Source organism: Cicer arietinum, chromosome 1 (assembly GCF_000331145.2).
Source record: "Cicer arietinum cultivar CDC Frontier isolate Library 1 chromosome 1, Cicar.CDCFrontier_v2.0, whole genome shotgun sequence".
NCBI lineage: Eukaryota > Viridiplantae > Streptophyta > Magnoliopsida > Fabales > Fabaceae > Cicer > Cicer arietinum.
Window position 1 is genome coordinate 54048684 of NC_021160.2, and position 23185 is coordinate 54071868.

Below are 23185 nucleotides of genomic sequence, written 5' to 3' on the forward strand. Positions count from 1 at the left end.
CCGCAAGTTTTTCTTATTGGATTCAAAATTGGTGACGATGTAATAGAAGTGGACATAAAATAGAGCAATCTGTTTTGGTCCATGGCTGTGGGATAAAGACGGATCCATTTACAGCACATTCTTTGCTTTAGAACCGAAATCTACAGTAAACCCCAAAATCAAAAGGAGCGGCTGGTAGAAAGTGTTTGGACTTCAAAAACAAAAATTCCCATCCAAAGTAGATTTATATTATCTCCTTGCCTTTTTTACGATCACTCTCCTCTTTTTTCACTAAAAAGTATAGAATATAGTAAGATTAAAAGAGAGAATACGAGAATGTCGAATAAAAAATGAAGAAGAGAATACATATTATGCGAAACTATATTATACTTTAATACAACAAAATATCTATGCATTCGCATAGCTTGTACCTCCTTCGTTACTTTATTAATGTTGATATCGTAGTATTAGAGTATTTATAAATTTAATATAAAATGTTATCAAAGGTATAAAAGTAACATTATTTTGTATAAATGGATAGATATTAGCGTATAAAAAATTAACATTACTTAGTATAAATGTTATTTAAAATCTCAGAACATTTGATTGATGACAAATATTTATTCTTTATAGAATTATTGTAAATTATAATTAATGTATTATATTTTTTTTAAAATTATCTATGTGATTTCAAAATGAAATTTATTAATTAAATATATATATTTCTCTTATCTAATTCATTTGTGAAAATCCATTTTTTAAGTAACATATCACTTATAAAATATTTATCTAGTGTATAATTTATATAGTAAATTATAATAAGTATATTGTAATTTATTTTAAAATTTTATTTGGCAAATATTCAAGAGACATATACTAATGAAATATATTTATCTCATGTATAGTTTATTCAAACTATTATATTATAACTTTCTTTAAATTTTTATCTTGAAGATATTTAAGAAACAAACTATTTATAAGATGAATATTTCTCAATTCACTTATTGATTCATGAAAAGATAATTTTGGAACTAATAGATTAATAACAAACATTTGTTATGTATACCAATTAAAAGAAATTAAAAAAGAAAAAAAATATTATTATTAATGGTAACAGTATTAGTAATGATTATTTTAATATTGTCTCGTATAAGATTTGAACTTCGTCACTGAGTCTACAAAATCAAATTTGTATCATTGATTAGTAATAAATATTTGTTTAGTGTACGAGCAAGAGATTGAATAGATATAATTTTAAATGTTAAATTGAAAATGAAAAAAAAAAAGAGAGGTAAAAAGAAGAAGAAACTAAAATGATAAAATATAACTTTAAGAAGAGTATTTTTTTTTGAAAAATAACAAAAAATAAAAATATGACTCATCTTATTGAAATAAAGGCAGGCCTGTATTGTTAGGTGGGCCAATATTTTGGCCCGGTGTTTTATAATTGTAAGATGTCTTAAGCTTTGGAAAAAGTTATTTCACACCCTTCACTTTGTCTCCACACCTCATTAATCTTAATATATTAGAGAAAATATTTCAACTATTCTTTTTAAAATAATTTAATTTAGAAAAAAAATAGAAAAATATGGAATACGGGTTAGTATCTCATTTAAAAAATTTAGTTACGAATTTTTCACATTTTAAAAAATCCATACTTCTTGTCAAAATAAAAAAATCCACACATACTTCATTTTCTGAAAATTCATAATTCTGGTTTTCATGAAAAGTAAATTATTTGAAACATAAATATGTTTCGTATTTTTCACTTTAAAAAAGATGTGAATCATTAATATGTAAAATTGATTTAAGTTTAACAATTTAAAAAACACATCTTTTTGTTGCTAGAAATCATTGCATTAAATTAAATGTCGGTTATATTCAACGGTATAATCAAAACAATTTAAAAAAGTATGTAAAAAGTTATTTATGCTCTAGATTTTTTAAAATGTGGAAATTCCGAGATAGGAATTTGAAATTTGTTTTAAAAATGTTTTTTTTGTGTACAAATATATATTGTGAAAAATGTGCAGGGAAAACGTTGGGATATAGGTACTAAAGTAATTGGTGTATATTCTTTGATCCTTTGACAAATATGGTGTGCAGACCTCATGTCATTGGATATAAATATATTTATTAAGTTTGGATTTGAATTCAATAAAACTTAACTTTATTTTTTGTCTCCCCATATAATTGTAGTGAAATTCATAAACTTTATTGAATTTAGTGTAAAATTATTTTAAATTTATAATATATATATATATATATATATATTCAATTAACTAACTGAAAAATATATTTCTATCTTTTTTTATAATTTAAAAATTTATGATGACAGAGACGAAAGTAAAACATTTGTTCTAGCTTTATATATTTATTAAACTTTGCAGCTAAGAGGACAAAGCAAACGTTATCACAATTTATTTGAAAGGGGTAAGGATTGCCACGATTGTGCATTAAGCTATCTGAATGGTAGAAAGAATATTGCTATTATAATTGACTACTTTCAACCCTTTTTTTCCTTCATTTTTTTTACATGTATTGTGGATCATACATACGTACATGCATTAGTTTGACAGAAACCACAAAGTTAGACGGTCGTTTCCTCTTATTTGTTTTGTTTAGCACCACACCACATGACATGGTTTTAAATCGATCGAGGCTGTGTTGTATTTATGTTATAAGTCTTTACATTTAAAAAAAAAATTGAAAAATACAATTAATATAATATAAATTGTAGTTATAAAACCGTTGAGTAAACTTCAAAATTTATATTATTACTATAATTGTAATTGCGAATCACAATTTTAAACTATATCACATATTTTTGAATTGTATGATGCAAAAATAAGTATATAATAAAAGATAAAGATAAATTTTCAATATTTAATATTTGAAGACATAAATATATATGTTAAAAATAATAAACTAAAAAAAGAATGATAAAAAAAGTCATGAATTCAACTCCTCTCTCTATCACAAATTAACAACTTCTAACATTTTTTATTTTAAAAAAAATTATAAGATTTTTTTGTCTAATCTATTATAATTAAGATCTTTAACTCTTAATAAACGCCCCGCATTTTAGGTCATTTAAATATGTTATAAGACTAGCATTTGAATCGATAACAAAACATCTTGTTTATTAATTTAAATATATATTAATTCATTTAGTTTAATTAAATTTCATTCCATACATATTTTTATTTTGGTAAGGGTAAAAAAAATAATTTAATTTATATTTAATGTTCTAAAATGACAAAAAGAAAAAAAACTTAACATAAAAATAAATGAAATATTTAAAAGATCAAATAGATGATGGAGTAACCGTTTGTCTAAGCACATCACTTTCAACTAGACTTTAAACCACCTTATCATCTAAAATAAGCTAAAATGATTGGTGTTCAATTTTATACATTACTAATTTCTTTGGTGATAAGCATATCAAGTGAGGTTGAAGATTGAAAGAGAAATGTGTCGTATGCAATGACCCCCCGGACAAGTTGATAGTTTATGGCATGATTCATTTGGTTTAATTGTACATCACTCAATATTGCATGATTCATTTGGTTTAATTGTACATCACTCAATATTGCAAATTGGAGCCTAGCTCGTTTGAAGAAAATTGAGTATGATCCGAGTCAGCATATTCTATCTTATAGGTTGAGTAGGACCCATATCATATACACAACCATTAATTAATTGCATAAAGAGCACAATACAGCTCACTGCGACTAATAATAACCCTATGTTGTTTGTTGTTGTTGTCCACACACTTTTTCACCCAAAAAGGGAATCTAAAAAAATCAATGTCTCCCATCTGCATAATACTATCACTATAGGATAGGATGAAATAAAATGAACAACAATAGTAGATTCTTAACAATTAGCATGGATAAAAATGTTGTACCCAAAAAAAATAAAACATAGACACAAACGCGACGCATCCAAATTTCGTTACTCACTCGTGTCGTGTCTTATGTCTCCTTCCCTCTTATCCCATGCAATCCAAATATTAATGGATTAGGGAACCTCAAATTAAAAGACGTAACTCTCATCCCTTTAACCCATAATCATCCAATAACCAAATTTTAATCATAACTGCAAAGAGCAATTTTAATAAAAACAGCAAAGTTCTTAATAAGTGTCCAATTATTTTCATCACGTTGGCTAATCTTGGTCAAGTTATGTACCTTTTCACTTATTCAGTATATCACACAATACCAAATTGGTAATACCATAGTTGTATGAATTCGGATCTCCTTTCCTTTTAAAAAATATATAATTATTAAACATTTTATAAATATTTTACTAAATACATTTAATTTTTGTAAAGTTAATTACCTTTTAAATTTAAGTATTTCTTTATTTTAAAAAGAAAATGCATTTAAAAAAGAAATAATTATATGTTTTTGTTTTAAAAATAACAAATAATTTTAACATAATTAAAATTGATATGGCAATTATGTTTTTCGTGAAATATTAACATATTATGCATTTAAAAGTATTGAAAGATGATTTTTTTTTTTTTTGAAAAAAAGGTTGGGGAAATATTAATATTTTTTAATATTAAAATATGTATTTAAATGTGCATCAATAAAAATTAATATATTTATTCATATCAATAAATGTACTTCCTCATTAATTTTTGTTATATTTTATTATAGAAATAGTAAGCATTATTAGTATGCATCCATAGAATACATAATAACATTGGATTGATGCATCAAAAACTAAAATCGACACAACCAAAAAACTCATTAACCGTGTGCATATATCTACCATGGATTCGGGTTCCCATAGGTGATTGTTAGAATGATATTTGAAGATCTAAAATCAGTTTTTCAATTATAAACTAAAAATTAAAATCAATATTTTATTTAGATTGTACCAATGTTTTGTATAATTTAGTTTGGAAATTGAATTATCATCAACAGGTCAGCGAATCCAGGCAAAATCATTCCCCAACAAACACCAACTACAAGTTGGTGCGTCAAACAAATCCATTGGTATGGTTTTTATACCTACCTACAACATTTCATTGACTTGGGGCATATGCATAATATGTATCCACTAAAGTTGACAAATCCAAATCCAAACCAAAATCAATATTAATATTGATCCTAATTAAATAAATCATCTTCAAGAGCAATTACAATTCACAAACTCCAAACGAGAGTATATCACACAGTAATGAATATAAATCTGATAAACACAAGGCTAAATGAAAAATAAAAATAAGAATAATAACAAATTTTAATCTGTGATATCTGACTAGTTTATGAACTATAAATTATTTATCGATGAAGATTAATCAGTGTGCATCACCCTGCCAGCTCCAAACAATGTCTTTGAGTGAAGGTCTAACTTCTTCCTCACAGAACTTTACATATTCAAGTGTGTCTCCAGCTGACTTTGAAAACTCCACCACTGCAACCTCCGGCGCCACCTCAAACACCTCCACCGTCATACCCAATTTCCCCTTCCTCCCCTCCGTCGCCCCTTGCATTTTCACCATGAATTCCTTCTTCCCAGTTACCTTCAAATTCAGCTTCTTCGCCACCATCTCAAGCTTCCCCACCACCGCGGAAGCCGATAATTTCGATATAAACATCGACGGCGATCTCTTCCTCGTCTCAAACAAATTCCTTAAATCAAAACCATGTGATAAGGATGAAATGATCTCGAAGGCATTGTAAGATGGACGAGGTTGCTGCTGTTTTGTTCCAATTCCACCAACAATAACTTCATTAGTATCGCTGTTTTCGTCATCACCACTGAAATCAATGTTATCATCCATAGCAGATTCTTTCATTGAAAAAGCAATGGGTCTCATAAACCCAATTTGAAACCAAGGATCTTTCATTATATCAGGAATTGAAAACCTCTTTTCAGGATCAACAACAAGTAAATTAGAAATCAAATTTTTAGCCCCAGGTGAGATCCATTCAGGTAAAGCATAATCAGCTTTGAAAGATTTGCTATAAATTCTCATCACATTCTCACCTTGAAAAGGAAGATAACCACAAAGCAAAGCAAAGAGAATAACACCACAAGACCAAATATCAGCTTTAGATCCATCATAACCTTTTTTCTTCAAAACCTCAGGTGCCACGTAAGCAGGAGTACCACATGGAGTCAACAACATACCGTCGGATCGCCGTTGTTCCGGCAAAGCCGATAATCCGAAATCGGAAACCTTCAGATCTTCATTTTCATCTAATAGAAGATTCTCTGGTTTTAGATCACGGTGAGTAACGCCGCGGCTGTGACAGAAATCAACGGCGCTGATTAATTGTTGAAAATATTTCCTAGCGATGTGTTCTTCCATTTTACCCTTTGTGACTTTAGCGAAAAGTTCACCTCCTTTAACGTATTCAACTACCATGAATACTTTCGCTTTGTTAGCCATGACTTCTTTGAGTTCAACGATGTGTGGGTGACGAACGAGACGCATAACGGAAACTTCGCGTTTAATTTGTTTCATGAGTCTCTCTTTTTTCAGCTTCTCTTTCTTAATGACTTTGATTGCCACGTTCTCGTTGGTGTTGATGTTTCTTCCATGGTATACCTTGGCGAAATTGCCTTGTCCGAGGATTTTACCTATCTCGTATTTGTTGAAAAGGATGTTTCTTTTTTTGTTGTGACGGTGGTGATCCATGTTTTGGATTGAAAAGGGGGGGAGGGGAGGGGAGGGGAGATTGGAAGGGGGGTGTAATGAATGAAAGATGGTTTCAGTTGCAGCTTAGGAAATGAAACTGTTTAACGTGAGAAGCACCAAGGGAGAGGAATTTGGTGTGTTTAATGAAGATGGTGTCAAAGGGACACACGACATTTTGGAGGAAGGATTTGGAGGGGTTAAAGATCTTCATGGTGCATGCAGGAAAGGAGGAAGGGTTGTTTGTTTGAGGGGTGAAGAGTGATGAAAGGGAATGGGGAGATTTATATCAATTTTGTTTCTTAGAAAGGGGGAATAGGGTTTCTGCCAATTACCGGCTTTGCGCTAATATTAGGGTTGTAATTTTGACTAAGAATAAGGTTAATTAATAAAGAAAGATATTAATGAGTATGGTGTTGTGGTGTCTCTGACCAAGCAAGCATTAAGATAAGAAGGAAACACAAACCGCGGAAAAGTATCTGGAAATTTGACTAAATTGCTCTATTGGGCCGCGGAACAACTGGACGTATGTGGCTCCCAAATTTCTCACTTTTTTTTTTTAATTGATGTTTTTTAGTGGGACAATAGTTTTTTTTTTTTTTTTTTCTGAATTGCAATTTTAATATTTTAATTTTACTCATTTATAAATTATATTATTTTAAAAATATTAAAAATGATTATGTGACATTTTTAAAGTGTATGTCATATGATATAATGAAATAGAATGATTAACATTTATAAATTTATAATAAACTACTCTAAAAATTTAACTTTTAATTTCAGAAATTGTATATTATTAAACTGGTTCTATATCATGAAATTGTATATTATATTATTTAAAATATATTAAATTATTATTTTTTAATTTGAAAATCTGATAGAGAAACCACAAATGTCGATGTTTAAAATAAATTGATTAAGTTTATATATTAATAAAAATAAAAGAATTAAAATTACACATAAGTTTTTTATAACTATTTAAATGTTTTAGTAAAGTCTTTTGTATAATATTATATTACCTTCTTTTATATTATTTCGTTAATCATTATGATCTTTGTTTCCTTTCCTTTCCTTAGTAATAATTAAAGGAATTATGAGTTCGTTTTAAACTTTGTATTCTTCATAATATAAAACTTTTATTTCCAATGAAAATTTTGTTCAAAAGATAAAAATATTTTGACTTTAAATGGATATTTAAATACTTTAGAGAATAAGTATATTTTTATATATATTAAATAAATATATAAATTACTATGTTGGATGTATTGTTCCGAGTTCAAGTCAAGGATCCACATGAATCGATTTATAAATTAAATAATTAAATATATATTTTTTTAGTTTTATGACAAGTAACTTAATATGGATTATTTGTGGTATATTATGTTGTTATTTTAATAATATTTTAGAAATTAATTATGAATTGATTTCATGTTTTACCAAAAAATCAATTTAATGTAGTAAAGTTATGAATTCATTCTCTAACTTTTGATTACCAAAAAATAACTCTAAATAAATCTTTCTACAAAAGTTGATTAGAGTCAAAAGCAGTTAATTCTATCTATAATAACATATTTATAAAAACTGTAAAAAGAGAAAAAGAAACTACGTTTATCAAAGAAAATAAAATGGAATATTATAAATATATTTTTGTATATTTAACTAACTGGGATAGAGATATTAATTATAAATTATTTACTTGGGAGAAATGTTCTATATTTGTTAATTTTTGTTAGCAACAAATAAGATGAAGAAGTTTGGTTGGAGAGGGAAAAATGAAAGATAAGATTAATGATTGGTGATGAGTACGGCGGGTGACGTGGCAGTGAGTCGAATACAGCTAAGTGTGAGGTTTGAAATGGAGATCCAATGCAACCTAACACCACTCATTAATAATTGCCCTCAACCCAATTTAGATACTATTGTGGCATTAGATAATAGCCTAATTCAATGCGACAAAATGATGGTCATTACTGTAATTTTGTATGCCAAGTACACATCATACATGTGAAATCAAATCTGAAACAGTCAAACACCGCTAAATTTAAACTAAATGTGATCCTTGCGCCCCATTAAATATATTTAAAAGGGTATCACCAATTTGCATCGTCTACACCTGTTTAATAATGTTGCACGACTCTTAATTAAAATTACTCCATTTATTTTTTATCAACCATGATTTTTGTTAGATATTGTTAGATTTATTTAAATTTATTACTTCTAATAGATATTATTTTTGTTTTTTTTAATATGTTTAACGATTTTTATCTTATTATATGTTTTTTTTTAACATTAATTATTCACAAAGTTTAACTGTCTTGTACACATATTAAAAAATGTAATAATTAAAATAAATAAATAACTAAATTATTATATATTTTTTAAAATAATTGAATCATTTGTTTATTTCTTTTACATATATTAAGAAAATTGTATAGATAAAAGATAAAATAATATTATTTTTATCAAATTATCCTTATTAAATATTGATGCATTATTAATGTCATAAATATATAAGAAAAGATACTGCAATAAAAATGATGCAAGTAATATTAATTAATGATATAATTAGAAAAAAGTATATTGGAAATTAAAAGGTTCAGACAATTATTTTTTTTTTTTTGAAAATGTGTCAATTATTTTAGAACAAATGCAATATCTACTACTATTTTATTTTTTTGTAATTATATACTACTTTTATTCTTAAATATATATTTTTTTATCTGCAAATGTATCAATTATTTTGGGACTAATGGAGTTTCTACTACTATTTTTTTTAATTATTTACTACTTCTATTTTCAAGTATAATTTTTTTAATATTATTTATTCACAAAGTTTAATTGTCAATTGTTTAATATTTTTGCACACATATTAAAAGTATAATAATTAAAATAAATAGATTAATTAATTATTCTATTCATCTCAAAATAATGGAATCATTTGTTTATTTCACACGTATTAAAAAAATTGTATAAATGAATGATAAAACAATATTATTTTTATCAAATTATCCTTATTAAATATTGATGCATTATCAATGTCATAAATGTATAAGAATAGATACTGCAATGAAAATGATGCAAGTAGCATTAATAAATGGTATAATTAGGAAAAAGTATATTGAAAATTAAAAGGTTTATTTATTTTAAGATAATTTTTTGTTTGCAAATGTATCAATTATTTTAGAATGAATGCAATATCTATTTTAGAATGAATGCAATAATATTACTTTGCAATATCTATTACCAAAACGACAGAGTTGACTTGATGTTATTGATGAATACTTTATAATTAGCTTTGTAAACTATATTTGAGTCTTGGGGTTTAGCACGACTGTGTGAGCTTCATAGTGCACGTCACACAAAAAAGTTTATATGAAAAAAGTTAACTTTCAAGGCACTGTGGGAAATTAAAATTTGAGAGAGGGTGTATTACATATTATTGAGATGGTAATAGCAACTTCCTAACGGGTAATATAAGCCCAATCCACAACCGGTTATCAATGGCTATATAAAGACCCAATTATTTGATCCAAAATGGAAGTATTTAGAGAGCTTATGCTTCAAATGGGATATGTCATTATCAATTCTATTTGCGATAATAAGTGAAGTAAGAAAATTTAAAACAACACAAGAGAGATAAATTTACTCTGTAATTCGTACCAAAAAAAAAAAATCCCTCTATTAAAAGTTAAAAAGTTTGAAAGTCCATCTTTCAGATTGTTTTTGAATCTTTTCTATCACATTTCATTTATTTGATAAATCCGCCATTGGTTTATTTGATATACGAATCTACAATACACTAGAAGAATTATCAACTACACCAAAAATACAATTTTAATATCATAATTGTAAATTACTCTACATTTATGCACATATCCAACTTTTTATTTCAAATCATACAAAAATACATTATCATCCTTCCTTTTGTTTTTATTTGTCGTTACTTATTAAAATATTTTTGGGGCATTGTTGTTATTTTGAAATATTTTTGGTTTAGACACTGTAACACTGTAACATTTCGGCAAAAGTCAGGCTCTACACTATCTTATGAAGGTCGAGGAGAAGCAAATCAGACAAATTTACATAGAAGAAAATCAATCAGATTCACGAAGAAGAAAATCAAAGAGATTCACAGAAAAGAAAATCACAAATGGAATGACATAAAGAAGGGGTTGGTACAATCTATGATACAGGTTTGGTCAAGGTTTGTCACTTCCTTCTTCAAATCCATTATATTTTTCAGTTTTTCCTCCTATAGATATTTACATATCTTATCTCTATTTCGTTTTTCAAATAGACTACAAGAGGTTCAGCTGCCACCTCTAAAAAGGTAACCCACCTTCTTCATAATCCTAATTGCCAACACTTAACAACCCGTTTGGCTATACAATGTCTTACAATTTAGGTTATATTCACAAAATTACTTTGTAGGTAAAGACTATCAATCATTTATAAATATTTTGTCATACTTTATTTCATTTAATATGAAACTTTTAATAAATACACTCACACGTCAAAAACTGAATATTTGAGTTTGGAGTGACAAGATAACATTAACCTAATAGCAAGTGACCCAATAAACTTTATATAGATTTTGTTACCATCTAAAATTTGGGTTAGACTTAAAACAACCTCACAAAATCGACTTGTATGGAGTGAACCACGTCTCACTTATAAATATTTTGTCAAATTTTATCGCATTCAACATAAAATCTTTAACACAATACAATTTTATATTCACTTCTCGACAATTCAATGACATATTAATTATAACAAACTATTTTGAAGTATTTGACAAGACACTGAATTATGTCATGAACATAAACATTTAATAATTAGTGATATTCTAATAAATTCACTCAACTCAAATCAAAATTATTGATCACGGTTAAACTAAAGTTGCAATGTAGCTTCCCACACATAATTTGCAAACTAAAACATATTAATGAATCAGATTGGATTTTATACATCTTCAATTATACATATATTATTTTGAAACCAAAAATGTAATTAAAAACATAATATAAAAGTTACGGAAGACATACAAATGAAGACTACTAGAAGGTCTTTTTAATTAACCATATTCAACATTTTTTTTCCTAACACTAGTTTTCAAAAGAAAAACCTGATCATTGAAGTTTGATCATGTGGAAGAAAAATCACACAAAAAATGTTATAACTTTAGTTGGAATTGAAACTCGATTTATCTCAAACCAACCATCCTTCAATAAAATTCATTAATAATTGAAGTCAACCACTTGCTTAAAAATGATCTAAAAGCATTAAAAAATTTACTATGTTATTAACAGTAAGAAATTAAAATATATGCATCATTAGTACAAAATCATTACACTTAAATCTAATGAGAATTTATTATTTTGTGACATCAGTTTTATTTTAAAACTTATAGTATAACATGAAAAAAATGTTTTGTTTTCATTGGATGTGATGGCCATTAAAGTCTGGTAATAAATCGAAGCAATACAGTTTTATAAAAGAAGAGAAGAAATTATGAAATTGTGGTGTTGATTGGACCGACCTAAGAAAGTGACACAAATAACTAACTTTAGTCAGTCGTCTACAAGTCAGTCCTCGTGCTCATTGCTTATCATACTTTTCAATTCTCTCTTTCTCTCTTTTATTTTATTTCAATGCTCAATTTTCTCTTCTTCTTTCGTTTGTTTTTCCTTTCATAGTTGTTACTTCTAAAAGTAAACCGAAGAAGAATGTCCTAATGAGAATTCAAGTTCCGACAAACATGGCCCCACTATGTTCAACAGTATCTAGTGGGTGGATTATACACTATACCAACCAAGCTGACCTGCACATTTACTTGCATGAATATTTTGTTATTTACAATACATTTTAAAATTGATTATTTTTTTTTAAAATTGAGTTTGTTGTGAAGTTAGTTTTGTTGCAAGATTTAATATATATTTTTTGGATAAAAAAATGTAAGTTTTTTAATATCGAATTAATTTTTTTTAAGTATTCAATGAATTCAAAAGTTTTTTCTATTTTGTACCAAGACTTAGTCTTTTTATCTTAAATTTTATTTATAATTTTATTGTTGTTATTTTTTAGGAATTAAAGTTTTAATATAAAATTAATTTTGATTTATGGTAATTAAATATTCTCTTTGTTCTAAATTTTATGTCACTTCAGAGATTTCACATAAAATAAGAGATATAGTTAATATTTTATAAAAAAAGAAATTATAAATTATTTTATAAAAGTATCATCCATTAATGTTATGAGAAACATATATAAATTAAAAATTGGAAAAAGATAGAGGAATAAATAGTAAATAGGAAATATTATAATGTAAAAAGAAATATTAATGATTTATTGCTATTATAAAACAACATATACTTTGGGATAAACATATTTTATTAAAATGATATATTATTTAGATAAGATATATGTTTTTAATTAATATACCTTTGAGAAAAATATAAAAATTATTTTTTATCAAATAAAGTAGTAAATAGTTGCTTTTGTAAAATAAGGATTAAATAAGTTTACCATTATAAATTACAATATTTTTAGCAGATTATAAATTAAGATATTTACATTCACAATAACTAAAATAACTATTTCAACAAAAGAATTCAAATAACTGTATCCCTCCAATTTTTTAGGATTTGGATTTGTAGTTTTGCTGTTTCACGCAATTTTATATTATAAATAATTTAAATTATTGTTTTTGATATTAGAGAATTCAGATTACACAGTTAATTTTATATAATCAATTAATTTTGGTCGTTAATTCAAATTATATATAATTGAAAAATAGTACTGAGTGATATATGTAGTAACTGGGCGTAATTGAGTCTCATGTTTATATTGGGCAACAAACTCATCTTTTGGCATTTATTTTTGTATTTATTTTTCTTTTTACTTATTATTATTTTGGTTATCAGGCGGATTCTTATGAAATAGAAAAATTTACTATCCAACTCATGTTGTACTTAGATTCTAGGGTATAGTAAAGGCAAAAGGTACATCATGTCATATTTTTAGATTATAAAAGAGTAACGAAATAAAATGAGTAAAATGTTCATCAACAAGAGTGAGGATCAGGTTATTTTGTTTTTTTCGAACCAAAATATTTTGTTGTTGAATATTTTTATTTGGCAGTTCTTTCTCTAAATTTTCAATTTCCAAATCTAAATTATGGAGATTTGTATCATTTTTAGTCTTTTGTATTTATTCATTTACGACATCAGTATCTCTATTTTAAAATTTGACAATTTTAATTAATATTATAATTTTTTAATTAAAATATGACGACATGATATATTTTAAATAATGTGATATATAATGTGATGTTGTAAATTGATTAATATCTATAAAGACAATAAAACTCTATAAAAATTTAACTTTCACTCCATAACATTTTTATTTTTATAAATTAATTAATTACATGTGAATAATTTATGCATCTAGATGATTCTAGATCATAAAATCGTTTGTCACATTATATAAAATATGTGAAATCGTCAATTTTTAGATAAAAATTATGAGAAAAAAACAAAATAAATTTAACTTTTAAATTAAGGAAACTAATTCTATGAATTGATATAAATAGAGATATGAAAACTTCAAATTATACCTTAATTTTTTACTAAAAGCACCATTTTTAGATTTTCAATATCAATTTGTTTCTTTATTTTTCATTTTAGATGACTAGAAGATTATATTCTACGCAACATGTTCAAATAACTAGCCACCAAATATATTATAATATGCAATTCAAATAAAGAGTCTTTGATGAATTTATATAAAGTAATTGGATGAAACAATATTAACACATGATGTTGAGTTTAAACCTTTAACTTAAATCCTTATTTATCAAATATATGTATACTAACTATCAAGTAAAAAAAATAATTTTGCTTGCCGATAAAATAATGGAGCCCTGTGCGGCCACTACTGAATTAGACCATAATGTCAATTAAGGGGTCAAACAAGCTTTTAACAGAACATATCTAGTTTCATTGTAAGGTATGCCAAACAACCATTCTTTATGTCTTCATTTCCTGAATGGAAACAACAGTGACTTGGATCTTTTGAGGAATCAAACATCTCAAACTGTCCAAATGAATTTGCAATGAACGAGGGATTAAAATTTAAAGATGAGATTTTTTCCTGAACTCCTTCACAAAAACGTTTTCTTATGATTTTCTACTTTTATTCCAAACTAAATAGTTGTAACTTTCCATAAATAAATAAATATAAGTTGAACAAATTCTAATTCTTTACTACGAATGAATACTTTACAGCGGTATAAAACTTCGTCGAACAATTACACGTTGTTTCTTAAAAGTTGATATTAGTTATATTTATTTTTATGTTTGAGATGGTAAATTAAATGATAATAATTTGATAAAAATAAATGAAAAAACATATATATATATTGTATTAAATCGATATCAATTAAAATTTCATTTTATTTATAATGACGAAAAAATCACTATTTATTATTATTTTTTAAAGTATTATTGTCCGACGTTAAATTTTTTAATAATTTTTAAATATTAATTTATAAAGGATAATATATAGATATATATAAATGTAGTATATAAGGTAAAATTAGAAGTTGTTGCAATAAACTTTATAATAGTATTTTTATAATTTTGAGTCAAAAAAGTATTTGTAGTATAGTATGTATACAATTTAGTGGAGAAAGAATTTTCATGGCGGGCTTGACTTTGAATTCCAATCTATGTATGAAGAATTCAGTGACATATTTCACGTCAAGTATATTTCATTTAATATCTACTTAAACTATTGGCTGGCTAATCACAGTCACCAAACAGACTCATGCTTTGATTAATGCGGCCCAAAAATGCTGTAGTAGTATATTTTGTGGTTTCTTTCATTCTTATTGGCTTTCTTACTTAAACATTTTATTTTATTTTTATATATTTAGTTAAATATTTTTAATTTTTTAATTTATATTTTTACTTATGATAATAAAATAATAATTATTTTCTTTGTTCTTTTACTTTATAATATTATACATTTTTTATTCTCTTTGTGCTTCTATTTTATGGTGGTTAAATTTGTAAGTCAAATTTGACATTTGAAGACCTAATATTGAAATTCTTTATTCTATGTTGGAAGGAATGCCATAGAAACACCAAGATATTTTCAAGTTAGTTTAAAGTAGGCAAAATACTTCGACTTTCTTGTTAAGGCGATATGATTAATTACAACTTGTATTCTTTTTCTTGTAAATGTTATTTAACATTGTCTAGTTATATTGTTTTTTTTTTTGTATTATTCTTTCTAATTTAAAAATGTTAAATATAATTAAATTTAGTTATATATGGTTTAAGGTAGTTAAAAATTAGATATAATTAAGTGAAATTTTGTTATGTTAGTTTTATTAAAGCACTATATAAAACTACATTATTTTATAATTATATAATTATATTTTACTCTATCATTTAAAATTTAATATTTATTTTTAATTATTTTTCTTTTTCTTGGAATCAACCATGATTCTCAATAATATAAAGGTTAAATCAGACAAAACTAAATTTTTATTATATATATATATATATATATATATAAGAAAAGAAAGTTAAATTTTGATCACACTATCGTACATAGATGATCATGATTAAAAATAATTATTTTATATAGTTAAAATTTAACTCTATTCGACCTCTTATCATAAAATTTTTCTCATTTGAATTATTTATATATATATATAAACTGTCACAAAAATCACTTTTAACAATATGGATGACAAAAGTCCGTATACGAGTGTATTTATGGATAAAATTGAATTGCGTACATACATTAGAGATAATTTAACGGATACTCGCTAATAAAATAAAGAGTAATATTTATATTCGCTAGTTAAAATAGAGACAAGTATGGAGTTAAGGTTTCTCTAAAAATGTAGCATGGAGAGGCTAAGGTAGCTGTACTGTACTCATATAGGTATTCGGACTTATGTGTGGTCTTTATGAAAAATGTTGAACTAAATTATACATCTTTAATTAAGCAAAAGATTTTTAATGTAACAACTGTTTTTTAGAAGATCAAATTATTATTTTGGACATAGTTTAAAACTAAAGATGTGAGTTCAAGTTACAATTTCATTTCTTTGGTGTTTAGAATTCTTGAGATATATATGGTTTTTTGTAATGTAATTGTTTATGGGTTAGAATCAGTTATTGGTGATTGAAACTTACGTGTAATTTTTAATTATTAGTATATCCTGTATTAAGAATTGTTTTATTAATATATTTTGACCGTTTCAAAAGAAAAAGAATATCTGCATTTAATATCCCTTTAACATATTCACACTTGTTAACCATTTTAAAATACATTTGATATAATTAAATCAGTTAATACAACTTTAATTTATGTAGTACATATTGCCAATAATAGGTTAAAAAAAGAAAAAAAAGATAGACACACGTTGTTGATATTTAGTGTTTGGTGTATATAGTCAAATACTAGTAGTGTTATAGAAAGAATAATAATAAATAAACAACATAATTTCCACATGTGTTTCTGGAAAGTCGTGTATGTGTTTCCTCACAGCTTCCTTCTTCAACTTCTCTTCTTCCTCTTTATTCCTACCTTGGCGGCCTCTATATTAATTTCACTACACACACTTCACCTTCATTCATTTTTATTTTCCATGGATTATAATTCTTCATCATGGATTAACACTTCCTTGGATCTCAACATCAGTCTTCATGAACAACTCATTATTAATCCCGTAAGTACACCATATATATATATAGAAATTCAATTTCCATGTAGTAATTTGTAATATTGTGTGTTCATTTTATATATCAGAAAAATGAGGTGGAAAACAATTTATTCTCATTAGGAATGATGACCAAGTCTTCCACAAAATTAGATGAGGTTAGTTGTTGAATTTGTTTTATTATATTAATTGTCCCCTTATATAAATTGATTTAAAAGATTTAATTTCAGTACTCGTCAAGATATGGTTTGGTGGAAGAAGTGAAGCGAGTGAGTGAAGAAAACAAGAAGTTGACAGGAAGGCTAACAGAGATGTGTGAGAATTACAACACATTGATGGAATATATCACAAAGAAAAGGAAATCTCACTCCACCTCTAGTGATGAACATTCATGCATGAAATTACCAATTACTACTGATTTAGAACAAACATCCAATATTCATAAGACTAAAGTTTCAAGACTTTATTTCAAGACACAACCATCTGATTCATCCCTTGTTGTGAAAGATGGATATCAGTGGAGAAAATATGGACAAAAGGTGACAAGGGATAACCCTTCACCAAGAGCATATTTCAAATGCTCCTTTGCTCCAACCTGCACAGTGAAGAAGAAAGTGCAAAGAGCCGTGGATGATCCATCACTTGTTGTTGCAACTTATGAAGGTGAACACAATCATCCTCAAATGGATCCAACCATTAATCATAATTCTAGTAGGAACAAAAACGACTCTTCTTCTTCTTCTAAGAATATCATGATGAAGAATTCCAAAATAGAACAAGTACCTCATAAGTTTTTGGTGGAAGAAATGGCTACTTCATTGACCACGGATCTTAATTTCAGAGCAGCACTAGCAGCTGCTATATCAGGAAAAGTTTTAAATCACAATTAGGATCCCTTCAATTATATGTAAATACAAAATAGAAAAAGGTCTCATTTTGATCCATTAAGTAAAGTAGGAATTAGAGTGGCTAAATTACTTTGCATCTAAATATTGATTTGAGTAGAAGTGATAAAAAGAAAGACTTGTTTGACACTAAAAGTCGTCCATAATTCAGCAATATAGGTAATGCAGTACTAAGTTGACCAAAAACAGAGAAAATAACAGAGGAGATAAACAGAGCATTGCATTGCATGGATGTATACTGCTCAGTAAAGAATCTTGTTTCATTTTGTTTTGCATAATAATAATAATAATAATAATCTTCTCGGTAGGTGGCAGAAAAGTTTGAAAAAAAAGAAAGAAATAACATTACAACATAAATTAAAAATAGCTGGTTGACATAAAGGATCAACGAACACTTCCGTGATCCTAAGTATCAAACGTAGTCGTGTATTTAGTCGTTAAATTACGATTTTCATCTATCTATTTAAAAAAAAACTCAGAATTTTTAAAATTTCATAATTTTTTTTAAAACAAAAATACATAAATCTTTCCTGCCACTAATTTTTGATAATGTTTCATGTTGTTAATTTCAATTTTAGTCATTTAGTTTATCAACTTACGAAATCAATATTTCTATTTTAAAATTTGACAGTTTTGATATTTCATTCTGATTTTTTGACTAAAAAGCAGGGATACGACATGTTTTAAATAACGTGACATATGATACAATGATAATGATTAACACTCATTAAATCGCAATAAAATCATATAAAAATTTCACTTTCAATTTCATAAATTATTCATTTTTGTAATTTTACTAATGACAAATGGATAATTAATGTATCTAGATGATTATATATCCTGAAATCATATACAAAATTCTTTAAAATATGTCAAATCATTATTTTTTTAATTTAAAAATATAAAAAAAATGATCAAATCTATCGACTTTTAAAATAAGAGAATCAACTTTATGAATTAGTGAAAATAGAAATACTAAAATTCTAATTAAGGCTAAATAATAGACTTATATGTCCTTGGGTGATGAGACATTTCATTTTTTTTTAAACTATTTTTTTTGGGTTTTATATTATATTTTCATTTTTGTTTTCTTTTTGGAAAATCTGATGCTTCATTTTTTTTTAAAACAATACTTTCATGGTGTAAAAAGTAAAATAATAAAACTTTTGACATATGCATTGTCACACTACATTAATAAAGTAAGTAACTACTATTTTATAAATGGATTGACACTATAATTTTAAGAATTAAAACGAATGGTTAGTCAATAAATTAATAATAAAAAAGAGGGGGTGCACTCTTCTGTGTTTAAATGGCACTCTTCACAGTGTAATACGTTTCATTATCTAATAGTAGTAATTCTTTTTGACTCATCTAATAATAGTATTTGACTTTTACATATTTGTGTATCAAATACTACTGTTAACTGTTAAGGTGAATCACAAACAGATAAACTACTTCAAAAATATAATAATGAAGTTGTAATATATATAGTTTACATTTTGTTATATTAAAATTTTAACATCTTTTTCAAAGGGTTAACAACTCTTATTGTTGAGTACACAATGAAAAAAAAAGATACTTAGGTTACAAAAATATATAAATTAAATTTTTTTAATGTAAATTATCAACAATTATGTTACATAATTCATAAAATTTAATTTTAACATATTTCAATATTAATAAATATAAAATACGAATAAAGCCGTGGAAAAGCAAAGCAAGAAGATTATGAGAGATAAATTTACAAGGATGACTCTGCAATGGTATCCAAGTTGAATGAGTTAACGTACTCCATCTTTGGGCTAACTATATTTCTACATTTGTCCTCCAAATATGCATTGCCAATTTTTTTATTTTTTTATTTGGTGAAAAATGCATAGCAAAATGGCAATTTTATTGTTATATTCCCAAAACAAATAAAATGTGTTTTGCAATTGGTTGTGACAATTGATCTAAAAACTGGATTCCTCAGTTGTAGGGCGTGTCAAGAAATATCTCAAGCTGTTAACAACAACCTGCGACATAAAATTTATTCATAGCATGTAAATAAAGTCTAATATATATATATAGTAGTATAATTGATTCAACAAATTAAGATTGTAGAGTTAGTTAGTTAATTACCTGTTGAAGAGGCTTGATGATGGCTTTACCTTTGTAGCTGACATGAAACTTTGCCTTAGCCAACAGCCCCTAACAAGACATTATTTGTTTATAATAATGAATTGAAATGATAGTATAAAGAATTATAGTAGTTAGTAGGTACCTCAGTGTCAAATTCACCGGATTCAACAGCAATGTTAATGTCAGTAATAATCTTTACAAGATCAACCAATAATCCAGGCCTATCAGCTGTCTCAACATACAACAAACTTCTATCTGGACCGTCATCAGACACTGTTAAGTGTGTTGCTATGTCCACATCAACCTGATATTTTTAATTTAAATTTAAATATAAACCAAATTCATTCCAACAATAAAGAATTCAGAATTCAGAATTCAGAATTCAGATATTGAATTAATCACCTGCTCCTTTGGAGGCATAAGTCCAAAAGCTGCTCCCAAAGCTAATTGAGCGCTTGATTCCTTTACAACAATTTTGAAAACCATGTAAATTAATGTAATTTAAGTTAAAACCAAATGATGAGAAGCATGCATATAATAATATATATATACCGGGTGATATGTGATCATGTTATTTAAAATTGTCAAACGAATTGCCTCTAACAACTCTGGATCTTCCACTTTTCTTCCACTATCACTGCAATTAATCCAAATCAATTAGTACACAATATAACTTGATCCATAACATAATACACAACAATTTTGCTTACGCTTTTGTGATGGAAAACTTGTTATGCTTGCCAGAGGAATCAAGATACACATTTGCCTTCACAACATTCAGCCCCAAGTTTTTCAATGCATTCATCTGCAATCAAAATACACATTTCTTTTTTATATATGCATAGTGTTACATTAATATTATATATATAAAAATAAAATGGATGAGAGAAATGGAAATGGTTACAGTGTCAAGAAGAGCACCAAGGCGATCACCGAATGTAATCTCGACTACAGTTGCATCTGGATCAGAGTCTTGATCAATTATAACTATTGGAGTTGGGATTGTGTCTGTCTCACCTTGATTTCCATCCTGTTCTCCACACATACATATTTAAATTCAATTACTATATAATGCTTTATTCACATGCAAATCATTTATTTAATAAATAAAATACCTCCACATTAGAAACAGTTGTTGCTGCTCGAGGGATTATTGTAATTCCTGATGATAATCTGACAAAATGGTGTTACAATGGACACTTTAATATATTAATTAATATAATATTTTTGCAACTACATGCCTTGCAGGTTGCAGCCTAATTAACCACATCAAAACAAGTATCTAACAACAATAGTATATAACAAAAGGAATGAAAATAAATATTGCCAGATGCAGAGGTAGCAAGTGCCAGAGCCATTACTTATAAATATATGTACCTTTTTCTGTGAAGAATCAAAGATGGTTTATTAGTATCATAGTTCATAGAAGTGACCTTGAAGATAGGGGCATTATAACTGCAAATGGATTTTTCCAAAGCTCTCAAAGAGTTACTATTATTAATAATATTATTATCAGGACTAAAGTGAAGACCAAGAGTGCAAGCAGACATAGCCACAGCCATTGAAATTATATGTTAAAAGAGAAAGAAGAAGTGATGAAATGAGAGAGAAGAAGAAGAAGAAGAAGAAGAAGAAGAAAGAAATAAGATAGAAAGATGAGGTTAATGAAATGTAAATAAATGTGTGACGTTCACTTCTAATCTTGATATACATTTCGACAACTAATAAAATAGCGACGCGTTTGGTCCAGATTATATAATTTTCTCAATCAAATATGCCCTCTTATGTACCACTAGATAAAACCGGTCCCTACTCACCTTTTTTTTTTTTAATTCATTCACTTATACTCATTTTAAATATTCAAATAACTGTTACAACATAAAATTAATTTTAATTTTAAATTATTATATACAAAGAAATCAAGTATACCACATAAAATTTTAGAGTCTGAAATTAACATGGTGTGACACAGATGATAGATATTTGACCTATTAATCAATTCTTTAAGAGTTTGATTTCTGATAAATGCATATAAAAAAAAAAAATATATGTTAAGAAATATTAATCTCTTACATGAATCTCAATTATGTGCAGAGAATATTTTGATTTATATAAATTTTATTTTACGGGAATTGTCACTTTTTTAATAAGAGGTTAAAGTACGAAGAAACTACTAAGAAACTAAATGTAAAATAGATACTCTAAATACATCAAAACTAAAAACATTGTAAATCTTCACCAGCCAATTCTCCTCAAATAATCTCTTGATTTTTTTTAACCAAACAACCACAAATTTAAACATAAAAAAAAAATTAAAAGATAAATAATTTAATTACATATTTTTCTATTTTAATTTATTTATTTATGTGTGTCTAAACATGTTTTATTTGACGTTGTGACCAAATAAAACCCTCGCGAAATTACAATATATAAAAAAATCAATATAAAACTCAATAACTTTAAACCCTCCGAAGCTCTACAATGTATGCATTTGTAGACCTCAAATGTCAAGCAAAACAACCTAAGCGTTGACTCATAATATCATTCATCATGACACCATCTCACACACATTAACAGTTATTATGGTTAGGTTTATAATTTTGGACAAACATGACATATGTGGACCGGTGTATATTTATCAACAACAAACTAATCGGTAACTTATTACTAGGACTATTTTTCTGACCAATAAATACAACAATAATTATGAAAGTTTTCATTCAGTGTACGAATATCCTCTGCCAAAATATTCAAAGTTACCAGGGTAGGTTACTTAATAAC

At 26.4% G+C, this 23185-nt stretch overlaps 3 protein-coding genes across 3 annotated transcripts; 1 reads left to right on the forward strand and 2 right to left on the reverse strand.

Annotated features, from left to right (window-relative positions):
• Positions 1-5072: 5072 nt before the first annotated feature.
• LOC101496895 (CBL-interacting serine/threonine-protein kinase 25-like) lies at positions 5073-7051 on the reverse strand. The gene has a single exon (XM_004486556.4). It carries the CDS (start codon positions 6638-6640, stop codon positions 5294-5296), a length of 1347 nt encoding a protein of 448 aa, XP_004486613.1. The 5' UTR covers positions 6641-7051; the 3' UTR covers positions 5073-5293.
• Positions 7052-17186: 10135 nt separating this feature from the next.
• On the forward strand, positions 17187-18362 carry LOC101496569 (probable WRKY transcription factor 40). Its single transcript, XM_004486555.4, has 3 exons — positions 17187-17384; positions 17465-17533; positions 17606-18362. The coding sequence occupies exons 1-3, from the start codon at positions 17304-17306 to the stop codon at positions 18263-18265; spliced, it is 810 nt and encodes a 269-aa protein (XP_004486612.1). The 5' UTR covers positions 17187-17303; the 3' UTR covers positions 18266-18362.
• A 1626-nt stretch (positions 18363-19988) lies between these two features.
• LOC101496244 (ACT domain-containing protein ACR11-like) lies at positions 19989-22097 on the reverse strand. The gene is made up of 9 exons (XM_004486554.4): positions 21782-22097; positions 21520-21577; positions 21309-21434; positions 21115-21209; positions 20957-21041; positions 20807-20866; positions 20547-20708; positions 20405-20473; positions 19989-20298 (listed from the first exon to the last, which is right to left on the reverse strand). The coding sequence occupies exons 1-9, from the start codon at positions 21964-21966 to the stop codon at positions 20236-20238; spliced, it is 903 nt and encodes a 300-aa protein (XP_004486611.1). The 5' UTR covers positions 21967-22097; the 3' UTR covers positions 19989-20235.
• Positions 22098-23185: the final 1088 nt, after the last annotated feature.

Coding starts and splice junctions, on each gene's coding strand:
- LOC101496895 (XM_004486556.4), bottom strand. CDS start 6,640: ATGGATCACCACCGTCACAACAAAAAAAGAAACATCCTTTTCAACAAA.
- LOC101496569 (XM_004486555.4), top strand. CDS start 17,304: ATGGATTATAATTCTTCATCATGGATTAACACTTCCTTGGATCTCAAC. Junction 17,385..17,464: donor AACAACTCATTATTAATCCC/GTAAGTACACCA, acceptor TTTATATATCAG/AAAAATGAGGTGGAAAACAA. Junction 17,534..17,605: donor CTTCCACAAAATTAGATGAG/GTTAGTTGTTGA, acceptor ATTTAATTTCAG/TACTCGTCAAGATATGGTTT.
- LOC101496244 (XM_004486554.4), bottom strand. CDS start 21,966: ATGGCTGTGGCTATGTCTGCTTGCACTCTTGGTCTTCACTTTAGTCCT. Junction 21,210..21,308: donor TTGGTGCTCTTCTTGACACT/GTAACCATTTCC, acceptor TTTTGATTGCAG/ATGAATGCATTGAAAAACTT. Junction 20,709..20,806: donor TTATGCCTCCAAAGGAGCAG/GTGATTAATTCA, acceptor TAAAAATATCAG/GTTGATGTGGACATAGCAAC.